This window comes from Amphiura filiformis, chromosome 2 (assembly GCF_039555335.1).
Source record: "Amphiura filiformis chromosome 2, Afil_fr2py, whole genome shotgun sequence".
NCBI classification, from domain to species: Eukaryota; Metazoa; Echinodermata; class Ophiuroidea; order Amphilepidida; family Amphiuridae; genus Amphiura; species Amphiura filiformis.
Window position 1 is genome coordinate 20,614,216 of NC_092629.1, and position 23,412 is coordinate 20,637,627.

At 35.7% G+C, this 23,412-nt stretch overlaps 1 protein-coding gene across 1 annotated transcript in view; it reads left to right on the plus strand.

Moving 5' to 3' along the window:
- The window catches only part of LOC140138914 (receptor-type tyrosine-protein phosphatase delta-like), a 117,065-nt gene that overhangs the window by 74,194 nt on the left and 19,459 nt on the right, over positions 1-23,412 (plus strand). The window contains exons 25-28 of the mRNA XM_072160700.1: positions 2,075-2,142; positions 2,985-3,244; positions 3,675-3,762; positions 4,505-4,581. Coding sequence (XP_072016801.1) covers positions 2,075-2,142; positions 2,985-3,244; positions 3,675-3,762; positions 4,505-4,581 — 493 coding nt within the window. The remainder of the gene's footprint in view (positions 1-2,074; positions 2,143-2,984; positions 3,245-3,674; positions 3,763-4,504; positions 4,582-23,412) is intronic.

Here is a 23,412-nt window from a genome sequence, read left to right on the forward strand (position 1 = left end):
GTATTACACACACTTACCCTGTAAGGATTCATAATATAGTTTTTAGCTATTCCAGTTGGAATCCATGACCCCCTATGGAAGACATGACCCTTAATCCTAATAGCATAAGGGCTTTTTGACGACTGGAAGGGGAAAAAAGGAAGGAAGAAAGAGAGAAAACAAAGAAAGAAGTTGTTTGCTCTGGGTGGGATTCAAACCCGAGACCCCTCGCATGCCAACCACTGGGTCGGCGACACTTTGCCATGGGTGTTGGGCTTCGCTGGCCAGCGAACCGTGCCTATATATTACTTATAGGGTGATTGCGTCATCACACCATGTGGGATGCACGCACGAACAGTGCATATATCAAGTGGTATTTTGTAGTACCTGGTATGGTTAGGGTTAATAACACACACAGGGAGTATATATTTCAAATAGAGTCACCCATTCAGCTGAGGTAACCCCATTTGAAATTCACACTCGCCGTGTGGGAGATTAAAGTTATGTCTTCCATAGGGGGTAGTGAATATCAACTGGAATAGCTGATTACACATGTTACACTGTTAGGATCCAGCACAAATCCAGATATCTCACATGTTAGGAATTCTGACACCAATTGCAAGGGTTGCCAGAATATTTCAGCCCAAATGGTGGTTGTGAAAAGTGGCCCAACTAACTTCCGAGGGCAAGTTGAGCATCATTCTGGGATATTGTGAAAACCCCTAACTTTCTTGGGGATAAATTTTGGGGAAAACTTAGGGATTGGAATCCTCAATACAGTCCACATGGCAGATTTTCCTTGTTTTTTGCTCATGAACTGCATTGCTTAAGCAAAGAGGCCTCCATGTGGACATGCCTGATGAAACTTTAACTAATAAGACTACATGTTAACCTCACACAAGTAAATAAAACCACTGATTTCATCTACAAAGTCAAAATTGATTTTTAATTTATTTTAACAAATTACAACTTTTTAAATGAGAAATTTGACGGAATGTATGAAAATATGTCCTAATCGAATTTTTTGACGAGCGAGTAATAATAGTCATGTCCATGATTTAAATTTGATTGACTTAAGGGCTCTGTAACCCACCTTTGCACAGTATTTTTATGGGACCAGATAGCACATCAGACATACCTGATTGACCTGATGTGAATATTATTCATACACATATTTATTCAACCATAAACATAACAAAGTTTTCACAGTTTCCACCATCTGAGTAAATCAATGGCATGGAGCAAATTTAAAATAAGAATAAGAGCTTAATTATTGGGCTTACAAGTCAAATTTTGGCAACTCCAAATTATGTCATATTTTATTGACTTGTGATTCCCTTTGCTAATTATAACCCAGAGTAATTAATTAAGTCGTTATCAACTTCTGTTAACGAGCCTAACCAAGTTCAGGGTAGGATTCCCCCTTGCAGGAGTCACAGTGTTGAGTGATTGGGTGTATTTTTAAACATATTAATGCTGGGTTCATGCGATGGGTGTAATTTTAAACATATTAATGCTGGGTTCATGCAGACTCTATTGATGTTTATAGCCCAGGGGAGGGTACATACTCAGTACATATCCCCATACAAGGATGTGCTGTATCGATTAGCCAAAAAATTTGTCAAAAATTGGTATATGTTTCCAATTTCAAATTCGCAGTGGCACCTCACTATGGAAACCAAACCTGAGTACAGTACCCCCCAGGTTTATTGTATTTTGAGGTGCTATACTTTAAGTGGTAATTTGTACAAATGTGTTGCACGCCAATTTTGACCTTAAACAAAACATTAAATTTAGGCTGATTTCACCGCACTTCAAATTCAAGAGCAATATAACCAACCCTAAAGCCTTTTGGCTGTTCCGTTACTCATAATGCATGACACCCTCTCAAAATGACCTTTTTTAAAGATAGTACTTCCTCCGTATAATGAGAATGATACAACTTTCAAGAATGCAGGGGTGTAGCATGTTGTACTTTTAGTGATCCCCTACCACCCCAGCGCTCTGCCAATGCCTGCTGGTTCCATTATGATGACATCTTGTGTCTCCTCGTTTATTGTTATGGTAGTATATTTGTATGGTTCTCTTATTGCAGGCAGCAGAAAGATGTTAGAATGAGGAAAATAGCAGAAGCTAATGTCATTCCACTCAACAATGTTATTGGTAAGTGAAATGCATAAACACAATACAAAAAGAAATTCCTCACTTATGTTATAAATCTAAACTTGCGTATGCTATGAAAATTTTAGTGACACTGTCATTTGCAGAATCTTGTTAGCTCCATTTGGATTCACTAACAAACAAAGATTGATACAATTAAGTATATGATTTTGGTGTACTTTTAGAAGTTCCAAATTAAAAAGAGCATGCAGAGCTGCAGAGGTATATATTGCAGTGTGTGACCATGATATAGCCTGAAATAACCACTAGGTTAAAGTGGGTAATGGTGAATCCAACGGACAAGGATTACGGATGAGGATTACCACTAGGTAATATCAATCACACTATGCCCGTGTGTACAGCTGTAAAGCATTGTAACAATTCATACGTTTCAAATTAACAATTGAATAAAACACGCTTTGAACAGGCACTTGGGATAGGCGACAGGGGCTCATCGCGGGCAACTGAGCTTGCCTTGCAATTCCAACTGTAATTAATAATCGTTTTGATTTGTAACTTTTAAAAATGGTACCAATCTTTGTCAATTTGGTCAGCTACGAAGTAGATTGGCCATCTACGAAGTAGATCATAACAAATTATGCTAACCCATTTGTAATAAAAAAGGAATCATAGCCAATAATTATGATATTGCACCATACATATAAGTCATGGAAGTTTGCAGTTCATTTACTATAAGCCCCAATAAAGAGTATTTTCTAGCCAAACACAGCTTTGTTATCACAAGTTTACCATTTTTTATTGATATTATCTAATTAAGTATTATGATTATATAATTTGAAAGTTTTCAAATTAAATAATCTGACTGTTGTCTTTATTAATTTCAGTAAGTAAAAATGGCAATGAAGAAAACTCAAGGCCTAAACTCAAAATCATCAACTCGGAACCAATAAAGACAAGGATGAAACGTGCAGAGTCCGATGACGCACTGTCCAATTTGGTGATGCATAAAAACGGTGCAAGTCATAAACCATCTATGAGGAGAGTAACTCCTACAGGTCACGACCCAATCAGAGTGGATGAACTGGCTGGTTATATCAAAGAGAAAAAAGCTGAGACTAAGGATGGGTTGAAACAGGAATATCTGGTAAGTGATTTTGAGTGATTGATTGATCGATTGATTGCTTTTTTGGTGATTAATTGATTGACTGACTGATTGATTCTTACTTTATTATTACATCATTATTTTTTAAGAGTCTCTTAATTGTTAAATCATGTGTGTGTATGTGAACATAGAACTTGAGAACATAATATTTATGGCCCAATTTACTATTTGACATTGTTTCCCTTACTTAATCTCCAATCCAATAACACTAAACTTTGGATCTCCTCAAGAGTGGTAATGATGTAGGTGCATATTTCCAGGGTTGCAGAATAAAAATATGTATAAAGTTAATCACACATAGCATATGAGGGCTGTTCGTTGGTACGCTTGCGGAACACCCGCAAAAAAGAATCCCTACCAAACTTGAAGTGAACCGAAGTATACCTATCCTTTTTGTTATCTTATCATACAGACTCTACCAGAAGGTAAACTTCACCCTTGGACAGCTGCCATGAAACCAGAAAATAAACAGAAGAATAGATACGGAAATATTATAGCTTGTAAGTCAGTTTCTATTGCCTATATTCTAGTGTTACCAAACCAAACATTTTGACAGACATTTCCTTCCCATTAAAACCAATGGGCAATGATTAAATGAAGTAAAAAAATTCCTTTCTATCAGTCCAAACCCCAAGTTTATAACTGATTTGGTTGTGAATTTACAACATTTTTACTTGTTCATAGTCTAAATACGACTAATTAAATAAATATAAACCCAACCTATTTCTAGCTATATCTCAGTTTTGTATTTGCCGACATTAGCCTGAGTGGACTAAATCGGGTCAAAACTAGACTACAACCTTGGCGGAAAATGTTGCCACACCTGAGCGTTAATTGGCCAACATCCTTCCCCGCTCCCTTATTGCAATGTTGATTTGGACAAAATCGTCATCATTTCTACATTACAGTCTCCCAACATTGAAAAATGGGGGGTGGGGAAGGGGCGAGTGTAAGCTGAATGTACATTTGCAACTAGGGCCTATTATACAAAATAATACGGAACTATCACATATTTGCCTCCGATTGCATGTTTTTAACACCAGAACGTGCAGGTGTGGCAACAAATTTCCGCCAAAGTTGTAGCCTTAGTTGAGGAGACTGAACCTCCACACCAAGTTATACATCAACTACAAAGAAAACAAGATGGATACTTCAGCATGTAAGCATTTTTTGTCATCATAATTGAACTTTCATGTAGTCATATATTATAAACTCTGTTGAATCTCTGTTTTCTCTTCACAGATGATCATTCCCGGGTGAAGTTAACTCCCTTAGATGGTATTTCACACTCAGACTACATCAATGCCTGTTATATAGACGTAAGTAATAAGTAGTCCTATCAACATTCAACCATCGGCAGTGTGTTATTTCAATTGAATTCCAAACACCTACATGGAAGATTTGACATTAATCTCACAGGGAGTGTGGATTTCAAATGTAATCACCCAATTGGGTGACTCCATTTGAAATTCACACTCCCTGCATGGAAGATTAAGGTCATGTCTTCCATAGTGTGTGTATGGATTCCACTTGGAATGCCCAATCCTTTATGTATGCAGTAATCATCAGTTTCACCCATAACATACATTTCTCTACTTCAAGGGGCATTTTGTGATCCACAACCACTAGTAAGAATTTAAAATGAGAATTCTTTCAAACTGATGAGATTTTAAAATTTTCTCATTTCTATGAAACTTTCTCATCCAAATGAATGAGAAATACTAATTAACATATCAGCAACCAGTCACATTGTTTTAAATGTGAAAATTTAACATGATAAGGGAAGAAACCAAAAGATCGATGACGTCCTATAAACGAAACTAGTTTCGTTTAGGGGGAGGGGGTAAAAATACTCGATTACGTTTGTACAAAAACATCGGTCTAAAGAATGTGTCATTATTGTTATTATGTCACGAAACTAGTTACGCGTTTATAGGACGTCATCGATCTTTTGGTTTGTTCCCTAATACAATGTGACAGGTTGATGACATAAAGTATTTCTCATTCATTTGGATGAGAAAGTTTGGTAGAGATGAGACAATTTTCAATTGTCATAGTTTGACCAATTCTCATCGCTTCTCATTTAAAATTTCCACTGGTTAGCCTCATCCCCCCCCCCACTTTTCTCAACAAAAAAAGATTTTTATACCACAGGAAACCTGGCTACATAATGTTTATGTACAATTCGTTTTATCAAAAATATTGCCAAATTTGAATTACGTTCTTGTACACCAGAACAAAATTTCAATACAATGGTCTATGGAGCAGTGTTATTTTATTATTATTTTATACACATAATCATGCAAAATCGGAATCAACTGAAATTTTGGGATTAAGTTTTTTTCGTGGATATCTAAAGTGGATGCTAGGATCACAAAATACTCCTTTAAGAGGAAAGATGATATTTAAAATAATATACAATAATAAAATGTACTGTGATTCAAACCCTATAGATTCACAGGTACTTTATTGAAAATCTTTACCACTGAAAATAGGCTATTCCAGATGAAATCCATACACCCCCTATGGAAGGCAAGATCTTAATCTTCCACACACAGAATATGATTTTAAATTGAGTTACATATATGCCTGACTCAGCCCAGTTAAAGTCTGCACCCCCTGTATTGGGTATTAAGGTCATGTCTTCCCGGTGTATAAATTTCAATTGGAAGAGCCCATTGTTTGCCTACATCTGGTGTAATTTTGTTTTGCTAATATTCACAAATGGACATGAAAAACATGAAATGTAGACAATTTTCTCTTTTTGCAGTTTATTTCATACATAAAAAAGTCTTTTTATATACCTCTATTGTTCTATCATACATTTGATATAGATATAATCTACATTTACATTACGCTTTTGTATGGCACCATTTCTTCAAGATATCAGAAGCAGTTCATAGCACATCCTTTTTTAGTACTTATATTGTGAATATCCAAACCATACCAGGGGTGACTGGGATCCTACTCTTTTTGAAACTGACTTCAAGCTGCATTTACAAGTATGGCTCTCTGTACTTGTAACCAATGGGTCATTCCAGTTGAAATCCATACACATGAAATACACGACCAATAATGTACACAGAGGATGCAGATTTGAAATTAATGGAGTCACCAATAATCAAATTCACTGTCCCTGTGTAGAATAATGTGATCCATACAGGGTGTATGGATTTCAACTTGCCCAATGGCTTTACATCCCGCCAAATGACAGAGTATACTCTTATGCTTCAATTACCCAATTTTAAATGTACTGGAAGAGTGGTAGTTGATCTACAAATGAAGAGTTGCTAAGAAAATTGAGCCCCGGGATTATCTACAATCTGGATATGTATATATATATGTAGGTTTTCCGTAGAAAAGTGTTGTTTCTCCTCAAACTTTGTCAAATGGATTAACCAGTTTTGAAAACCAATTCTTTCTTTCAAGTTGAATGAATATAGTTATAAAGAATACAGCTGAACTGAACCAAGCACACACACCAGTAATTTCTTGCCATCTGCTGTCATTGTAATACCTTTGGGACCTGATAGGTCTGGTAATGGAATGTCACCCAGATAGTTGCCAGATACAGAATAGCACAATATACATGTATTGTGTGTTGTTAAGTTAGCTATAAGGATTGTGTCTTCATAACAGAAAACACCCCGTGGATTCCATTGAGACTCATCTAAAGGATGCTTGAGAGTGCACATCACCTGTCCTGTATTGCTTACTATCTGTGGAGGTTTAAGCCACCCAGCTACACCAATCATCCCTTGTGATGTCACTGCAATACACCTGGGTACAATGCTTACTTTGGTACTGCCTAGATAGGATCCATCTTGACTATGCTTATTAATGCACATATTATGACAGTCCCCTACAAGTAGATGTCCTTCATGATCCATTGCCAGGCCTACCAGACTTGGTGATCGCGATGATGCCTTTGGACATGATGACACCCAGTGACCCTTGGATGCACCTATTGAATCATAGCATTTGACATGTTTCCTTATATCAGTCACAAAGTAGGCAGTACCCTGTGAATTGACAGTGACTTGGCATGGATGTGATGTTTCACCTGGTTCCAGTCCTTGAGTAGTATCCATACTAAACTTGTACTCTCCATTGCTCGCGTACACATTTACCTGTGATGACCCAAAGTCAGCAACAGCAACATCCCTGTTACTAGGATTCGCTGCTATGCCAAACACAACAGACAGCTTACCAGGACCATCCTGATGACCAAACTCCCTCTCTAGCTTCCATGGTCCACTGATGATTTGCTTCTGTCTGGCTTCCTTTGCTGCTGCTTCTTTGTCTGCTGCTTTAACTTGTGCTGCTACTGCTTTAATCTGTATAAAGTAAAATTCATTAAGTTTTGATGATTTTATGAATGAAAATTCAAATTGATTTTTTTATACAATAGAAGAGTTTAATTTCAACACTACACTATTTTTCGGTCACCTGGAACATTTTCACTAGTTCGACTAGCGTCTTCAGTAGAGGGTGATGCAGTGATGATATCTTGTCTACAATCAGGATATCCCTCACTAATAGGTATGCCCACATTGCTTATTACAGAGGGCCTCATTCAACTACTACTTGTGACCACAGAAATGGCTTAACTGTGCAATCCCCACAGGAAAATACAAATATTTGAAATTTAGATGCCAGAACCCTTACGTAGAAAGATAAAAAGTGTCAATTGGTATACCTTGATACAGAAGTTATCATACAGTGATAGTAATTTTTTTCAAATAAAATCGCTTTTCTGTAAACACAGGGGTTGATGTACATAGACCGCTCGATCACTTGTTCAAAAAAGTTCAAAAAAAGATAACTAAGTCGAAGCCAACCAATTTGCATGTACTATATGAACGATAATTGTACAAGGATTACTTAGCGACTTCAAAATTTGAAGAAAAAATTCGCCTGCGGCTTAAAAATCCGGAAAAACTTGAAAATTTATGAAAATTCAGCTCAAAATCCAAGATGGCGGCCGTAAAGTGAAAATTGTCAGAAGAAGAAAACTAAATCGAAGCCAAGCCATTAACATGTCTCACATGATAGGTAATTGCATACAGATTAATTGGGGACTTTAAAAAATGAAGAAAAAATTGGTCTTTGGTTTCAAAATGCACAAAATGGCAAAAATCCAAAATGGCGGATATACGAACAAATGATCAGGGCCAACACCTGTGTAAAATGGACCGCCGTACTGAAAAATGTTGCATGTACTTGCTTGTTTGTACAGTAATTCATTGTAAAGTACAGAACTTGGAAAAATACATTTGCCCATAACTTCGCTAATTTTTGTCCTACAGACATGGTTGACCCCTCATTTTTTAAGTTAAATAATCACCTTTCTGAACAAAACAATTTCAATGTGAAACATCATACTTGAAAATTTGATGATCATACCTATCACTGATGACGTCATATGATTGACAGGATGAAGTCATAGGATGTTAGAATGTAGTGCCGCCCCACCCCCTTGGGCAAAAGCACAGATATCATCACAGCATCACCATCTGCTGAAGACGCTAGTCAAACTAGTGAAAACGTCCCAGGTGAGCAAAAAATAGTGTAGTGTTGAAGTTAAACTCTTCTATTATTTTATCTACTACTACGTATGAATATACACTCGTAGATTTTTTTTTTAATTTACCACTTTGTAAAATGCAGGATTTTGAAGATATTAAAAATACAATCATAAACATTTTAAATGTGCTTTAAACAGCTTGACCATGATCAGAAAAACCTCTTTATTTCCTGCAAAACATTGTTTTAACCATCAAACATCTAATGCCTTGCACAATAAAACACAAAAAAAAACCACATTCAACTTGTGTTTGTAGTAGTCAGACATCTTCTCAAGTGGTAAAGCACATGGCACAAAAAGTAACTACTCAGTTAAGGGGTGGGGTATGAACGTTTGGACAGTATTTATTTTGGGACATTAGAGCACATCAGACATATCGATTGCATTCTGAATATTGAAAATGTCATTCTGATATCAAATAATTTTGGTTTTTGAAATTCGCAATGTAATACACATTTTATGGCAAATCATTAAAAATTGATATTTTTGATATTTAACAGTACTTGAAGTAAACTTTATAAATCTGATGATTTATACTTAATGTGCATGTAGGTGGGATGAAAAGCCGACGATCAATTGAAAATTTTGACCTTTCGTATTGAAGATATGGATTTTTTTTCCTAAAACACCAATAAAAATTAGGTCTTTTTGGGAAAAAAATCCATATCTTCAATATGAAAGGTCAAAATTTTCAATTGACCGTCGGCATTTCCTCCCTGCTACATACACTTTAAGAATATATCATTAGATTTATATAATTTACTTCGAGGACTGTTATATATCAAAAATTTGAAAAATATCAATTTTGTTTAATTTGTCATAAAATTTGTATTATATTGTGATTTTCAAAAAATGAAAATTATTTGATATCAGAAAGACATGCTTCAGATTCAGAATGCAATTCGATAGGTCTGAGGTGCTCTCATGTCCCACAAAAATACTGTCGAAACACAATAAACGCTCATTTTAGATCCCTTAATGAAGCCATCATTGCTTGTACGTGTAAGTCATTCACTTAAGGGTAGTCGAGGTATTGTTGGTCGAAGCAGCCAAAACAGTCAATTTTCATTACCTCAATCAATATATTATTGAAAAATAACACATTGATGTTTTGCAAAAGTTCATTCGACAAATCATATACTTTGAAAACTTGCTTGATTTATTGTTGTTAATGAATTATATACGTTTTACAAAATTGTTGTTGTTTCAACCCTCTTTACAGCATAACTCAAGAACCACAGGACCTACAAAAGTATATCTGTGATATTCAAACTCTTCTACATGCTTTGAACTCTTCTAGTGTAATGGTCTTCTCACTCGCATCTCACCACTGTGGCTGGGGTTCAATTCCCCACAGTGCCATATGTGAGTTTCCTTGCTGATCCATGCTTATCCTCGCAGGTTTTTCTCCAGGTGCTCTCCGGCTTTCCTCCTGCATCTAAAATCGGACCTCTTCCCATGTCCCTGTCCTGTTATATCTGGATTATATCTGAATTTAGTAGCCTCTGAGCACTATATTGGGCTTAGCTTCGGCCGAATGTTATAAATAAAAAAAATAAACTTACCAGGGGATACTTACTCAATGGGGTAAACTACTTACCACATTAAGAACCTCACCAATGCTTGGCCTTCTTTTCCAGTCGGTTTCCCAGCATTGCTTCAGCAAGTTCTTGATTGGTTGAGGGCAGTCTTCTGGAATTGGCAGTCGTTTATTCAACTGACAGACCCCCCAGGTGACTACTTGTGATTCCTGGCCTTCAAATGGATACTTCCCTGTACGCAGTTCCCACAGTACTACTCCGTATGCAAATATGTCATACTTAGGTGACAGTATATTTTGTGTTAAAAGTTCTGGGGCCATCCAGCGGCATGATGCGGTCTCAGTGGCATTGTTTACAGTTTGGTCAAGGTTCTTGGCTATCCCAAAATCGCCTAGCTTCAGATTATTTTCTTTTGTTATCATATAATTGGGAGATTTCACGTCTTTATGTGTGATATGCTTTTGGCGGAGATATTCTAAGGGTCTGGCAGCCTGCTCCGCCCAGTCATAAAACTGATCATCAGACAGACGTTTGCCTTTAAGTTCTTGGAGATAAGATCTAAGGGAACCTTTGTCACACAGCTCGAGAATCAACATGAAATCCATTTGTTCATCTACTACTCCAAGCAATTTCACTATATTGGGATGATCCAGGCCACACATAATGTCCAACTCACGTACATCACGCTTAATCAACTTCTTGGCAGCTATTTCTATAGGACCTAGTGATGGATGTATCCAAGTCATCTGATAGACTGAACTGAAGCCCCCTTCTCCTATTTGCTTCACATAGTTCAGGTCACTTCTCTTGATGTGGGTGACAGGAGTCGCCATCTTGGTTCAAAGTTGTTGAAGTTAAAACTGTCAAAATCAAACGAAAACAAGCAAAACATTTTATGTTTTTGTTAATGTATTTTCCTTTTTTGTTTAATTGGCTTTATGTTATACTTATTTCTTGTTACCTAGGCAATAGAAAACAAATTGAGTGGCCCAGTATAAAAACGGCCCTTGGCACATTTTTTGTCATGTTCAATGTACAAATGTTCAATAAAATATGTAAGAAATTTGAAATTTAAAAAAGATTAAATTGACAATATTCCCGAGTTACATTCATGATGTGTTATGTTTGTATGGATGACCTTTGGTGACCTTTGACATTTTTCAACAGCGCCCTCTATTTTTCAAAAATGTGCCATGGGCCGTTTTTATACTGGGCCACTCAATTATTTTGATCTTTCGATCAACCAGCAATGCTTGGTCGATCTTTATGAAATCAATTCATTGACTATTGTTAATTGTAATTACATATGAATCTGGCTGTATTGACATTGGCATTAATTAGTTGTTAGTTAATTAAAAACAACCCTCGAAGCCGGTCACCGGGCGATCCGAAGATTGAACAAATTTGTTCTGGTGCCCTACTCATATTTTGTGAATATTTCAGGCTCTCTGATTATTTAAAAAAAAAAGCATTTAGAGAGGGATCCATGTTAAAAGATCAAATACACATACAAGAAAAAAAGTGAAATAAAGATGCATAAATCCTACTACAAAAATTTGAAAAGAAAGCAATGAACGAAAATGAATGCTCTATGTATTATATAAAAATGGACAGGGATCTTATTATTAACATGGCTTTATGGGTCCATTTACCAAAAATAACAAGCAAATTCATAACTAACTCTTATTTATGATTACTAGCGATCACCCGTCTTTTGGGGTTTGTAAATTGAATGCAGTTTGAAAGTGTATCACGGAACGATTTAAGCAACTCCTAAATTTATCAAAGATTGGTCAGTCGATTAATTTCATTCATTTTAATCAACTTCATTATGTCGCCCCTGTCTCTCATTCTTTCATCTGTTCCTGCTTTAGCTCACATCCCTCTATCTTCTCCCTCTTTCATCTATCTCTCTTTTATCTGTGCCTTAGCTCAAGTACTTCTTCCCCAACTGCTGACAAATCTGTGAATGTAATTCTTTTTTAATGTCAGTGTAATAGTAGGTCCAATGCCAAAAGAATGATAATGGCTTTAAATTTTTATTTTCACCATGCAAAGCTAGATAGATGGTCCTGCGTTTATTCTACCTCAGTGGTTTCTTTACTCAACATGCTCAACTTTAGGCCTACATATAGTTAGGTCCTACATGTATTTAAAAAAATTACAATGGCTATAAATTGGTCACCCATGTTTCACGGATTGTTAAATATTATTGCTTAACCCATGGCACCCTTGCACTCTCCTTATTCATTTTTTATGGTTTTTATCACAAAAAAGCTTAATTTATTTTAGATTATATAACACCCACATTTTTGTGTGAAATGTGTGAAAATTGGCAAAATTACTGACCGTAATTATTCAAGTTTGGTTGTACAGGGTATCCCCGAAATAGCTGGCCTAAACAAATTGTGTGATATTTGAGACTGTTTTCAACAACCATTCAGTGTTTACATGATGTGAAAGCCACAATCTTTAGCTACAATTGGCAAGAAGCTCATTTGATACAGTGTTGAAGATATATTCTGGATGTAAAAAGTGCGTCATGACTAATTTTGCAATTTTCTGTTGGCGTCAAGTTACACCATACTGGTTGGATTCACATCCACACGGCGTCATTCAATGGAGAGTTTTTGCAGCCTTACATCTGTGGCTCAATTTTTCTAGTTTTTCTCAAAAATCAAACCACTGACTTATTTTGGGACATCCTGTATAGACGACCCAGCAAGTTGTTATCAATTTGAATATTTAATCAGTCAAAGTTCGCTTTATGAGCTGTATCATTAGAGCTGTCTGCATGACGATTTCTGATGTGTATTGATCTGGTTTCATGTGAGCATGCAGATTTCGTGCAAATGGTCCTTTGTCATTTCATTTAATTCAGTTCAGTTTGGTTTAATTGAGATCAATTGAAGTTATTTCCATAAATAAAACATACAAATATTGAAACACTTCAATTCAGATCTGATAAGACAAACAACTATAGGGCTTTTGCAAAGTGCAGTCTGTGAATGATGTCAGTGCAAATGATTGTGTTTTCTCTTTGGTGGGGGGGGTGGCACAATTCATGATTTTCGCTCATAATTGGGCCAGCGTATATATTTCATGGGTTACATTTTTAGCCTTTTGGTATTATCATTGTCTCTTGTTTGGAGGTGAATTTAGATATATGGATGAGTCATATTTCAACATAATTTTTGGACGAAATAGTCCAACTTTGGCACATTGTATCCAAAAAATGTTTTTTTATAGAAATTTGTCAAATCTGAAAATATTTTGTGGATGTGTTCAATTTCTTGGAAATTTGGTATAAACAATAGCTTTTTTGTTCTTTTAAACTTCCCTTATTTGGGTTTTTAACCAGGGGGTGGGGTGGGGTCATATGCACCCATATGGCACCGCCACTGCTGCTAGGCCGCAAAAACAATACAAATAAAAATACTTAAGCCAGAGTGTTAACATGCAATTTGATTCTGTCCAGAGATATTTAACAAATTTCAAAAAGTAAATGTTATATAATAATGATACATGCATGTAACATCGTTTAACTCGTTAGTTGGCACATACTCAATTTTTGATATTTGATAAACTTTGTTCCCTGTTTGTATGATCAGGTGATTTGATGATATCGTAGTTGTATTTAGCTACAGTCTAGTATGTGCCATTTCACATGCACATTCAAATTTTACATTAATATGCAATATAAGCATAGCCTACAATGGGCTATTCCAGATAAAACATGCACCCCCCCCTATAGAGGGCAAAATTTTTTTTTTCTAAAATGTCTGGAATTCCAAAGCATACTTGAGGAAGAAACCTGGATTTCGGCCCTGTTTAGTGCATGTAAAATCTGGAAATCCATGGAGGGTATAGAGGGTTTTAAAAATTGTCAAAAAAAGTTGGAATTTTCAATTGACTTACCAAAAAAAATCTGAATTCCATTGCCCTCTATAGAGGGTTTCTAAAGATACCCAAATAAAATGTTGGAATTTTTCAATTGACTAGCAAAAAAGTCTGGAATTCCATGGAGGGGTATAGAGGGTTTTTAAAAATTATCAAAAAAAAGTTGGAATTTTCAATTGACTTACCAAAAAAATCTGAATTCCATCGCCATCTATAGAGGGTATCTAAAATTACACAAATAAGTTGGAATTTTTCAATTGACTACCAAAAAGTCTTGAATTCCATGTTAGGGTTTTTAGAGTTATTTTAGGCGTGTATAGGTATTTATTGTTGTAAAGGTTACATTATATTTGCTTTATCTGCATTTATTCCAAGTCATCTATGATGTTTTACATGTAGGCCTATAGGCCTAATATAGGCCCACCACCAAGGCGTGTGTTTGGCAGTAACCACGCCCGTACGCAGGGGGGGGGCGGGGGTGCGACTGCACCTCCCCAAATTTGCAAAAGTATACCAAAAGTCCCAAAATTGAAGCATTTGCGAGAAAAGCGAGCAAAAAATTCAGGTTTTTATGTTTTTTTGGTCAAAAAAGGTCCAAATTTGGGGGGAAAAGTCCACATTTCACAAAATCGCCCCCCCCCCCCTTTGGAAAAAAGTCCACTTTTTCAAAATCAGCACCCCCAAAAAAAATCCTGCGCACGGGCCTGGCAGTAACGTGACGCAGGTTTTCAAAGTCTGGTTCATTTCAGGGTCTCGATTCTCTGACTGTTTTAAAATTTAATAACTAATTCCCCAGTTTCCGGCCCCGATTGGGTGCATTATTTCCCCGAACTTTTTGACAAAAGGGGGGGGGAACACGAATATTGTTGTATTGTCAATGGAAGTCCAGAGACGTTCGCCTAATGGCGCTATGGGCCCCTTTGATATAACTGGTATTTTAGACACAAACTTAAAGCGCCCTCCCACAAAATTCCCACCAGCAAATAAGGGCATGCACACACCCTTAATTCTTGTTGTGATTTTTAGAGGAGGTAGCTCTCTCTTTGTACATGAAATTTACCCCAAGGCAAAGGAGCCATGTGCGCCATTAGGCTAACGTACGGTACATAAGAATTCAAACTTTCTTACTTTGGTTTGAGCTGAGACTAAAATACCTAAAGCCTCAAATGTTGTTTTTATATTAAATACATACCTGTAATTGAATGAAATAGATATATTTATAATAGGCTGCATGATAAATACATGAAGCCACATCAAGTAGAACGAGTGCAACCTTGCTGCAGTACCTTGTACTACGCAGGTGCTCCTTTGTTAAAAGGGAATTCCCTGATTGGGGAGTGGACATCAAAGAGAGTGTTACTTTTTAAAGTTTCAACGTCCGTGATACATACGACATGTAGCCTATGAATAAAATACGACATGAATCAAGTAATAATAAAGTGACCTAGTTCTTTCCTTGCCCTGTTATAGCTATTATTATAAGATGAGCTCAAAGTGTATATTTCTACATTTTGAGCTCAAAATATTTAATCAATGATAATAGGGATATCATATGTCTATACTGTGATGCGCATGCGTTGTGTGTGGGGTGTGGGCTGTGGGAGTGAGTGTGATGCTGTTTTAAACAAATAGGCCTATAAAAACAAAATCTTCGCACAAGCTAGAATGAAGAGTGAAGACCCAAGTCGGGCTGGGGATCACCATTGCAGGGGATGAACCTATCGACCCACAGCACTCTTCGTCATACATACATTCCCCCAGCCACATTTCCCTAACATAATATGAAATTAAAAAAAAAAAGGAAATTTAGTTCGGCAGAGGTGGGGCTCGAACCCACGCTGCACCGCTATCATGTATACAGTATCGACATATTACCAGCGCCTGTACCCTGTTTACCGCTCGGCCAACTGACTTGTTGGGGCCATCTTGAAAATTTGAACATATAATCACAACTTCAATTACTTCATTACTTCAACATACCACGTGACAAGCAAAGACAGAAAACGTCATACTGCAGTTACTGTCCATTTTCCTATACACAATACACAGTGTTCTTACCATTGACGCGTAACCTCTACAAATAGCGACGTTAGAAGTATGGGTAATTGCCTAGTTAACGCCGTGTGTGAAAAATAACCGCCAATTCTAGAAAATATAGTTTTGTAACATGTCCTAAATTTTAGCTAATTTAGATGTTTGGAAATATTCGTACTTTGGTGTTTTAGGAAGGATATGTAAACGACAGATAACACCAAAAATATGAAGAAATTATTTCCAACCCGTGTTAAGTCTGCAAACCACCATGCTTCTCATTTTCAAGAACGCTGGTTAACAATAAGCAGAGTATTGTCTCATTTCGTAAACAAAAGCCCACACAGAATTGTTCTCTAGCGTTCGCTTTATAATCGTTCACCCAACTGAAACTATGATACCAGCTCATTGCTCCATTGTACATGTAAAGCAGAAACATATGTTGTGTGTATTTAACCAGAGAAGATATGATTTAATCAGTTGAGCTGTTTTCAATGAGTGTTATCTTGGTTTAATAGCTTTTAATGGGGTTTAAGTCCTGCAAAGGTCGTGGTGAATTCCACTGTAGACATGACTGCATCATGTACCATATTTTGGAATTTTATCTGCTTAAAAACATTAATGTGTAGAGCTACCATTAGGCCTATTAATATTGTTGAATTCTCAGGCGATACAAACAATACGAGGGACCTATGATACATACACAATTCATTTCGTGCATGCACGTGCCCTGCAAGGTAGGGAGCCTAGCCTACCATTTTTCTTGTAAGACGGTCTGGATTCGTAGTCCACGTGGGTCCCGGCCCAAAGTTCTTTCAGATATTAAAAGATTAAATTCCCATAAAGACGAAACAGTAATCTTTAATGGGGACCTACGTAAATTTTACATAAAATTTCCGCCATCAATTCAGTGTTAATTTTTATTATTCAGAAAATATTTTGGCGTATATAAAATTGAAATAAATTCTCTGCTTCCTAAACCACATAAACTGAAGCATGATTGGGTATCACGAATCGCTATATATGATGTACAGTTAATATTCAAATATTCTTTTACACATTATGATGCTTCAGTTTTTACACAAACAAGAATGTGTCTTTAAAAAAAAGATAAGTTCACGGATCAGGTGTATAGTACATATACTTTGAGCTACTTTGGTCTAACATTTAATATTCATATCTAACCTACTCTGCACTTATTCGACAATAAATAAGTGATATGAGGCTTAATAATGATACCTGTGTCTTGACTCTGAAAAACAATATTTTTTTTTTAAACCTCATTTTGCATTTAATTTTTTAAGCCACCTCGAAGCCACCTATACTACAGGATCTCATTTTGCATTTAGGGTTTTATTGCGTTGCAAAGTAGCAAAACTTTCTGGCCCAATTCGTGACTGGAAAAGGCTATCCCTCTTACAACCTATCAACAGGTCTGATTTCTATAATGAGGTGTCACCGGGTTTCATGAGATAATAATACCAAATCTAAACACCATGAAATTCAATACATCACGACCAAGCTCACATTGGGCGCCCCATTCCTTGTTTAAAGGAATTTTTATTAAGCCACCTCCAGGAAACAAATTTGGCTATAAACTACGAAGTATAAAGTCTAATAAATAAATAAAATAAATAAAATAAAATGAAAATTGTACATGTGTGCAAGTTGCCTTATTACTAAAGTAAACAAATTACACAGCCATTTGCTCTTGCTAGTTTTTGTCAGGGTCAGGGATATTTGTCTCATAGTCCTGCTTTTATGAACACTAATATTATACAGGTTACTACACTATACACATGGGTTATTACAAGAGTCAATAAACATTTGACCAATTAACTATAGATCATGGACTTAGTTTTATGCAATATTATATTGAACCTTTTCTGAAGTAAGTCGCCTGCTGCATAGTTTTATTTACAGATGATATGTTTACTTTGTGATTAGGCCTGACCATGACCTGCTAGTTTGATTAACCAATCAGTTATGTGCATTGTCAGCATGTGATGGCTATAAGCCAATTGCAATCATATTTATAAAAAAAGGCTAAAAATTCCTACACTGAGCAGACTCTTTGCTGGGTTTAAGGGCTAAATAGTAAGTTGTCATGTGGGGCAAGATTAGATAAAGGCATACAAACTGAGATATTAGGAATTATTTCCTAGCCTCTTAACCACAGGGTTGGGCTATATAGCTATTCAAGACACAGGGTATGTAAGGAATAAACTGTGCATATGAGATGTGGGGGCAAATGGCATCATTTCACTGACAAGAAAAAAATTTCATTGAAAACCCTCCCACTCAGCTATTTTAAAAAGGTAATCAGGCTTCCTCAGCATATCACATGTGTTATGGTATTAGTTTGCGAATTGCCCCGTAGTACTTTATGGAGAGGAGACTTTTATTTAAATACGGTATAAAGGACAAGTGGCCAGTATTCGGTAGGGTCTACATAGCTTTACAAATTCAGAGTCTTGCAATTATGATTTTAGAGCCAAAGGGATATTATAAAATTATAAAAGGTTAGAAAGTCAGTATTAAAAGCAAGTCAGTACGATACACCTCTACACTACAGGCTGCACTCCATAGTAGGCCCACAGTTAAAAACGACACTGACAGAAAAAAACTTAAAAAGGGGAGAACTTTTTCATTTTTATTTTTTTCTACAATGCAAAATTTATCATTAAGAGGAGGAAGCAAATTGTATTGCCAATATGTTAACTTTAATTTTCCACTTTTATGCAAGAAATAAAAGAAGAAGATACACATTCCCTTTAAAAGGGAAGCCAGCTTCAATGCAGAAGAGGTCTTGTAATTAGTTTAGGTGGAAGGCATTTTTAGGATCACTCTTTCTTATGATCCATCATGTTCCATGACAGTCCGGGATGACAGTCCACCAAACCAGGTGGTGGTTTTCGCATTGCATTTATCATTACCGTTTATTGATATAGGCCTATTTGTTTGTGAAATTTCAAGCGTTTTAAATTTTCAAAATAATCCCATTCAATTACACGGTTGACGATGAAAATGCAATGCAAACTCAGCTAAAAACTGCAGTGTATTTCTTTATATTAATAATGAGCTAAGGGTGGCCTAAAAGGCAGAAAAGACAAAAAGACAGAACAATTTGGAGTAATTAATTAAAGAGTTGACAGGAAGTTATAGGAGTAAATGTTTGGTTTTTCTGTGTGCATGTTCTTATCATTGATGGTTTGGAGCAGGTGGCGAATGGCATGATAGAGCCGGGTAGCTTGTGAAACGGCCCGGCCGTATGGCATTTTCCAAATACTCGGTTAGTTTTGTGGGGTTCATTATCGAACCCCCATGGTTTTAGCTTGTATTTATATTATTTATTAACATATAGGCCTATTTGTTTGTGAAATTTCAAGCGTTTTAAATTTTCAAAATAATCCCATTCAATTACACGGTTGACGATGAAAATGCAATGCAAACTCAGCTAAAAACTGCAGTGTATTTCTTTATATTAATAATGAGCTAAGGGTGGCCTAAAAGGCAGAAAAGACAAAAAGACAGAACAATTTGGAGTAATTAATTAAAGAGTTGACAGGAAGTTATAGGAGTAAATGTTTGGTTTTTCTGTGTGCATGTTCTTATCATTGATGGTTTGGAGCAGGTGGCGAATGGCATGATAGAGCCGGCAGCTTGTGAAACGGCCCGGCCGTATGGCATTTTCCAAATACTCGGTTAGTTTTGTGGGGTTCATTATCGAACCCCCATGGTTTTAGCTTGTATTTATATTATTTATTAACATATAGGCCTATTTGTTTGTGTGTATTTTTTTAGCTGAGTTAATTGGCTAAAACCTGCCCAGGCCTCCAAAAACCGCGGGGACGCGGGAACGGCGTTCCCAGAAAGGTCACAGAGGTCACAGAAAAAAAATTGCAAAAAAAAAAAAATATTTTTTTTTTTTTTTTTTTTTTAATTTTTTTTTCCAAAGTTTTCGGCGACCTTGGAGAACCGCTAGACCTATTATGAAACTTCAGGATCATTCACAGTTAATTTAAAAAAGAAAAAAAATCAGAAAAAATTACGAAAAAATTAGTTTGTTATCCTGTATTATGCAAACCATTAACTGATGTTTATTTGAGGTAAACACAAGTTAATGGTTTGCATATTAAGGATAACAAACTGTAATTTTTTCGTAATTTTTTCCATTTTTTTTTCAAATTATCTGTGAATAATCCTAACCCTTCAGAATAGGTCCAGTGGTTCTTCAAAACTGCAAAATACTTCTAAAAAAATGTTAAAAAATAAATAAAAAATTGTTTTGAGTTTTGACAGTAATACTTTGAAATTTTAAGTTGTTTTTTGTGAAAAAGGATGTACATTTTTATAGAAAACTGTTCCAAAATAAGGCTCAGATTGCACGAGAGAGCATCTAAACCCTGAGAGCTTCCAGGGCCCTTAAGCGGGCCCTGGACACCGCCGTTAGGATTTCGCCAGCGCTCATGATGTCCGCTACGGCACATAGGCCTATTTCAGTTATTTCACAGAAAATTTTCAGCACTTGTCATTAAGTTCCCAGACAACAGAAAATTTTCTGGAGGCCTGAACCTGCCATCCTATTTGCCTTATACATGCACATTAATTTTATATTAATTTATATATTAATTCGCAATTTATACATAGCACATTATAAAATGTATAAAGACTGATATTGTTCAATAGGCCTACATGTATATCAGTTGTACCCATATCAAAAATAGGCCTTGAAATTACACCGAATTTTTCCTGTTGAAAAGACAAAACTGATGTTTAAGATATCAATTATTTCATAAATGACATTTTGAGTCATTTTTATCCATAAAACGATACATACAGGATATAGGATATTTTTACTTTGACTTTTAGGTCCATAAAGGTTTTAATCAATATTATCAATACACTCACATCTCATGCTGTGTTGATCTCCAGGAGGTCTGCAAATGTAAATCTAAGAACGCCTGATAACAAGGATACTATCATTTTCTTTCGTTGATATGCTGTGGAAACTATTATAGGCCTGGCATATAACTTTTAATGTTATATTTCCTTCAAACCATAACTTTTGAAATTCTCACTCGTTTTCATTCGTTGAAACGGCAAAGCATACTTTCTTTTTCTTACAAATCGAATAACAGGTCTTACATATATATTTTCACCATAAAAGTTCCGCAAAGTAATTCAAACCAATGCTAGTACCCGTAATCTCTTTAGCAAACAAAGACGATCTCCGATTAGATAGCCAGCTCTTTGCTGGCGAAAATCAGAATCCTCAAAGGGGCAGGGACAAAGTTGTTGTTGTTGTTTTGGCCAAATAATAATTTTATTGTTTTGATTACGTTCGATAAATTTGGTTTTACCATAGACCATTTATCTTTCCTATTTTGGAGATTATAAAAGACATAATGTACGATTTTGGTAAAATTTTAATTTTGTTCTTCTTTTTTGTCAACATTTACTATGATTACATAATATTTATACTGCTACGGTCCTAGTATTACACTTTATCTGTCAAGGTAGACTTCTCCGTAGTCCACTTGCCCATTTTGCATACTCTGGCCATTACATTTAAGCATAAAACTCTGATTTATATTGATTTGTGTGCAACTGATAGATTTTCACATCTGTATCTGATCTTTTCAGTCACCGCACTCCTCTGTTAGCTTCCAGGATTTTCGGGTTCGCTATCAATAAACTGGTACTTCCAAAATCAGAATTGTTCAGTATTAAAGTGAGCCATTATAATTATGCAAGATAATGTTGCATTCAGTTACTTTTATTGTCACTAATTATCTGATATTTTTAACTCTTTATGACCATTTTACTATTAAATACTTTAATTTTAATAAACATCAGTATGATTTTGTATTCAACGAAATGGGTTCATCATGACTAATAATAACATATTTTTTAATAAAATTCGACTATGGCATAGTCTACTGTCAAGGGGTCTTCTGATCATTTTAACCTGAGACTAGTAAACCAACAGTCTCAGGTTTACTAGTCTCAGTTTTAACTAAGCGAAAATAATGAGGTAAAAATAAAAACCGACTTAGCCGCTTAACTGTGGAGCTTTGGGGATCCCAGTTTTATTATAAAACCTCTAAATTTTACTTTGGAGGCTTAGTCCTTTACATGGTATTTCAGATAGTATTGGGCAATTACAATCATGTAAGAAGTGCAAATTTGAGCAAAATATGCAGCAAATGATAGCTTTACTGTAATACCAGAAGATGGGAGAAATATCTCTTTTGCTGATCAAGCAGACCCCCGATCCAAAACAGCCTGGAGTGACTGTGAAGACTGCATGTATTATAAACACAAGTGTGAATAACTTTGTTTGCCAAGTCATGGAACCTTTAATGTGTTTGAAGAGCATAATATCCATGGTTAAACAAACAACCATGAACAAGATCTTGTTCTGTTTAATACATGTACTGCTCTGTGGTTTAGGTTGTGCAAATTACCAGTTTCGTTTGATTTTGTTTACTTACGTTTTTTTAATCTCCATGTGTTATTCAACCTTTTTATGTTCACTCAGCATGCATGCAGGAGAATTTTAGATGTGCTATAAAGAACATTGTAGGCTTTACAAAAGCAAAACTTTAATGATAATTATAATGAGTAGTAGAAACGAGATGCAGGGTATCTTAATATTTTAATGACATTATCAATCAAAGTATTTTTCCTCCATCCCCTATACACAAAACCCAATGGCATATAAATATTTAAATTCCTCATCAAATTTATAATATGCTAATTAATCACATCCCGTGAATAATAAAATAATAAAACAATAAAATGGATGATATTTGATATTACCATATTTTGCATAACATCTGAGAAGATGAGCTCATCTTCACATGTATTTTGATTGAACATCTGCATTTTGTTCCATTCAAAGAACAGTAGTTTTAGCTAGTACGATATTGGATTCATATAGGCCTATCCCTCAGATGTTATCAACTCAGACAATCCATAGAGACAAATTCGTCTGACAATTGGTTTGTAATGGAACATTTTCCAAATGCAAAACATGTAAAAAAAAATCAATGTCCGGATTTTTTTAGACGGGGAGCATCATTTAA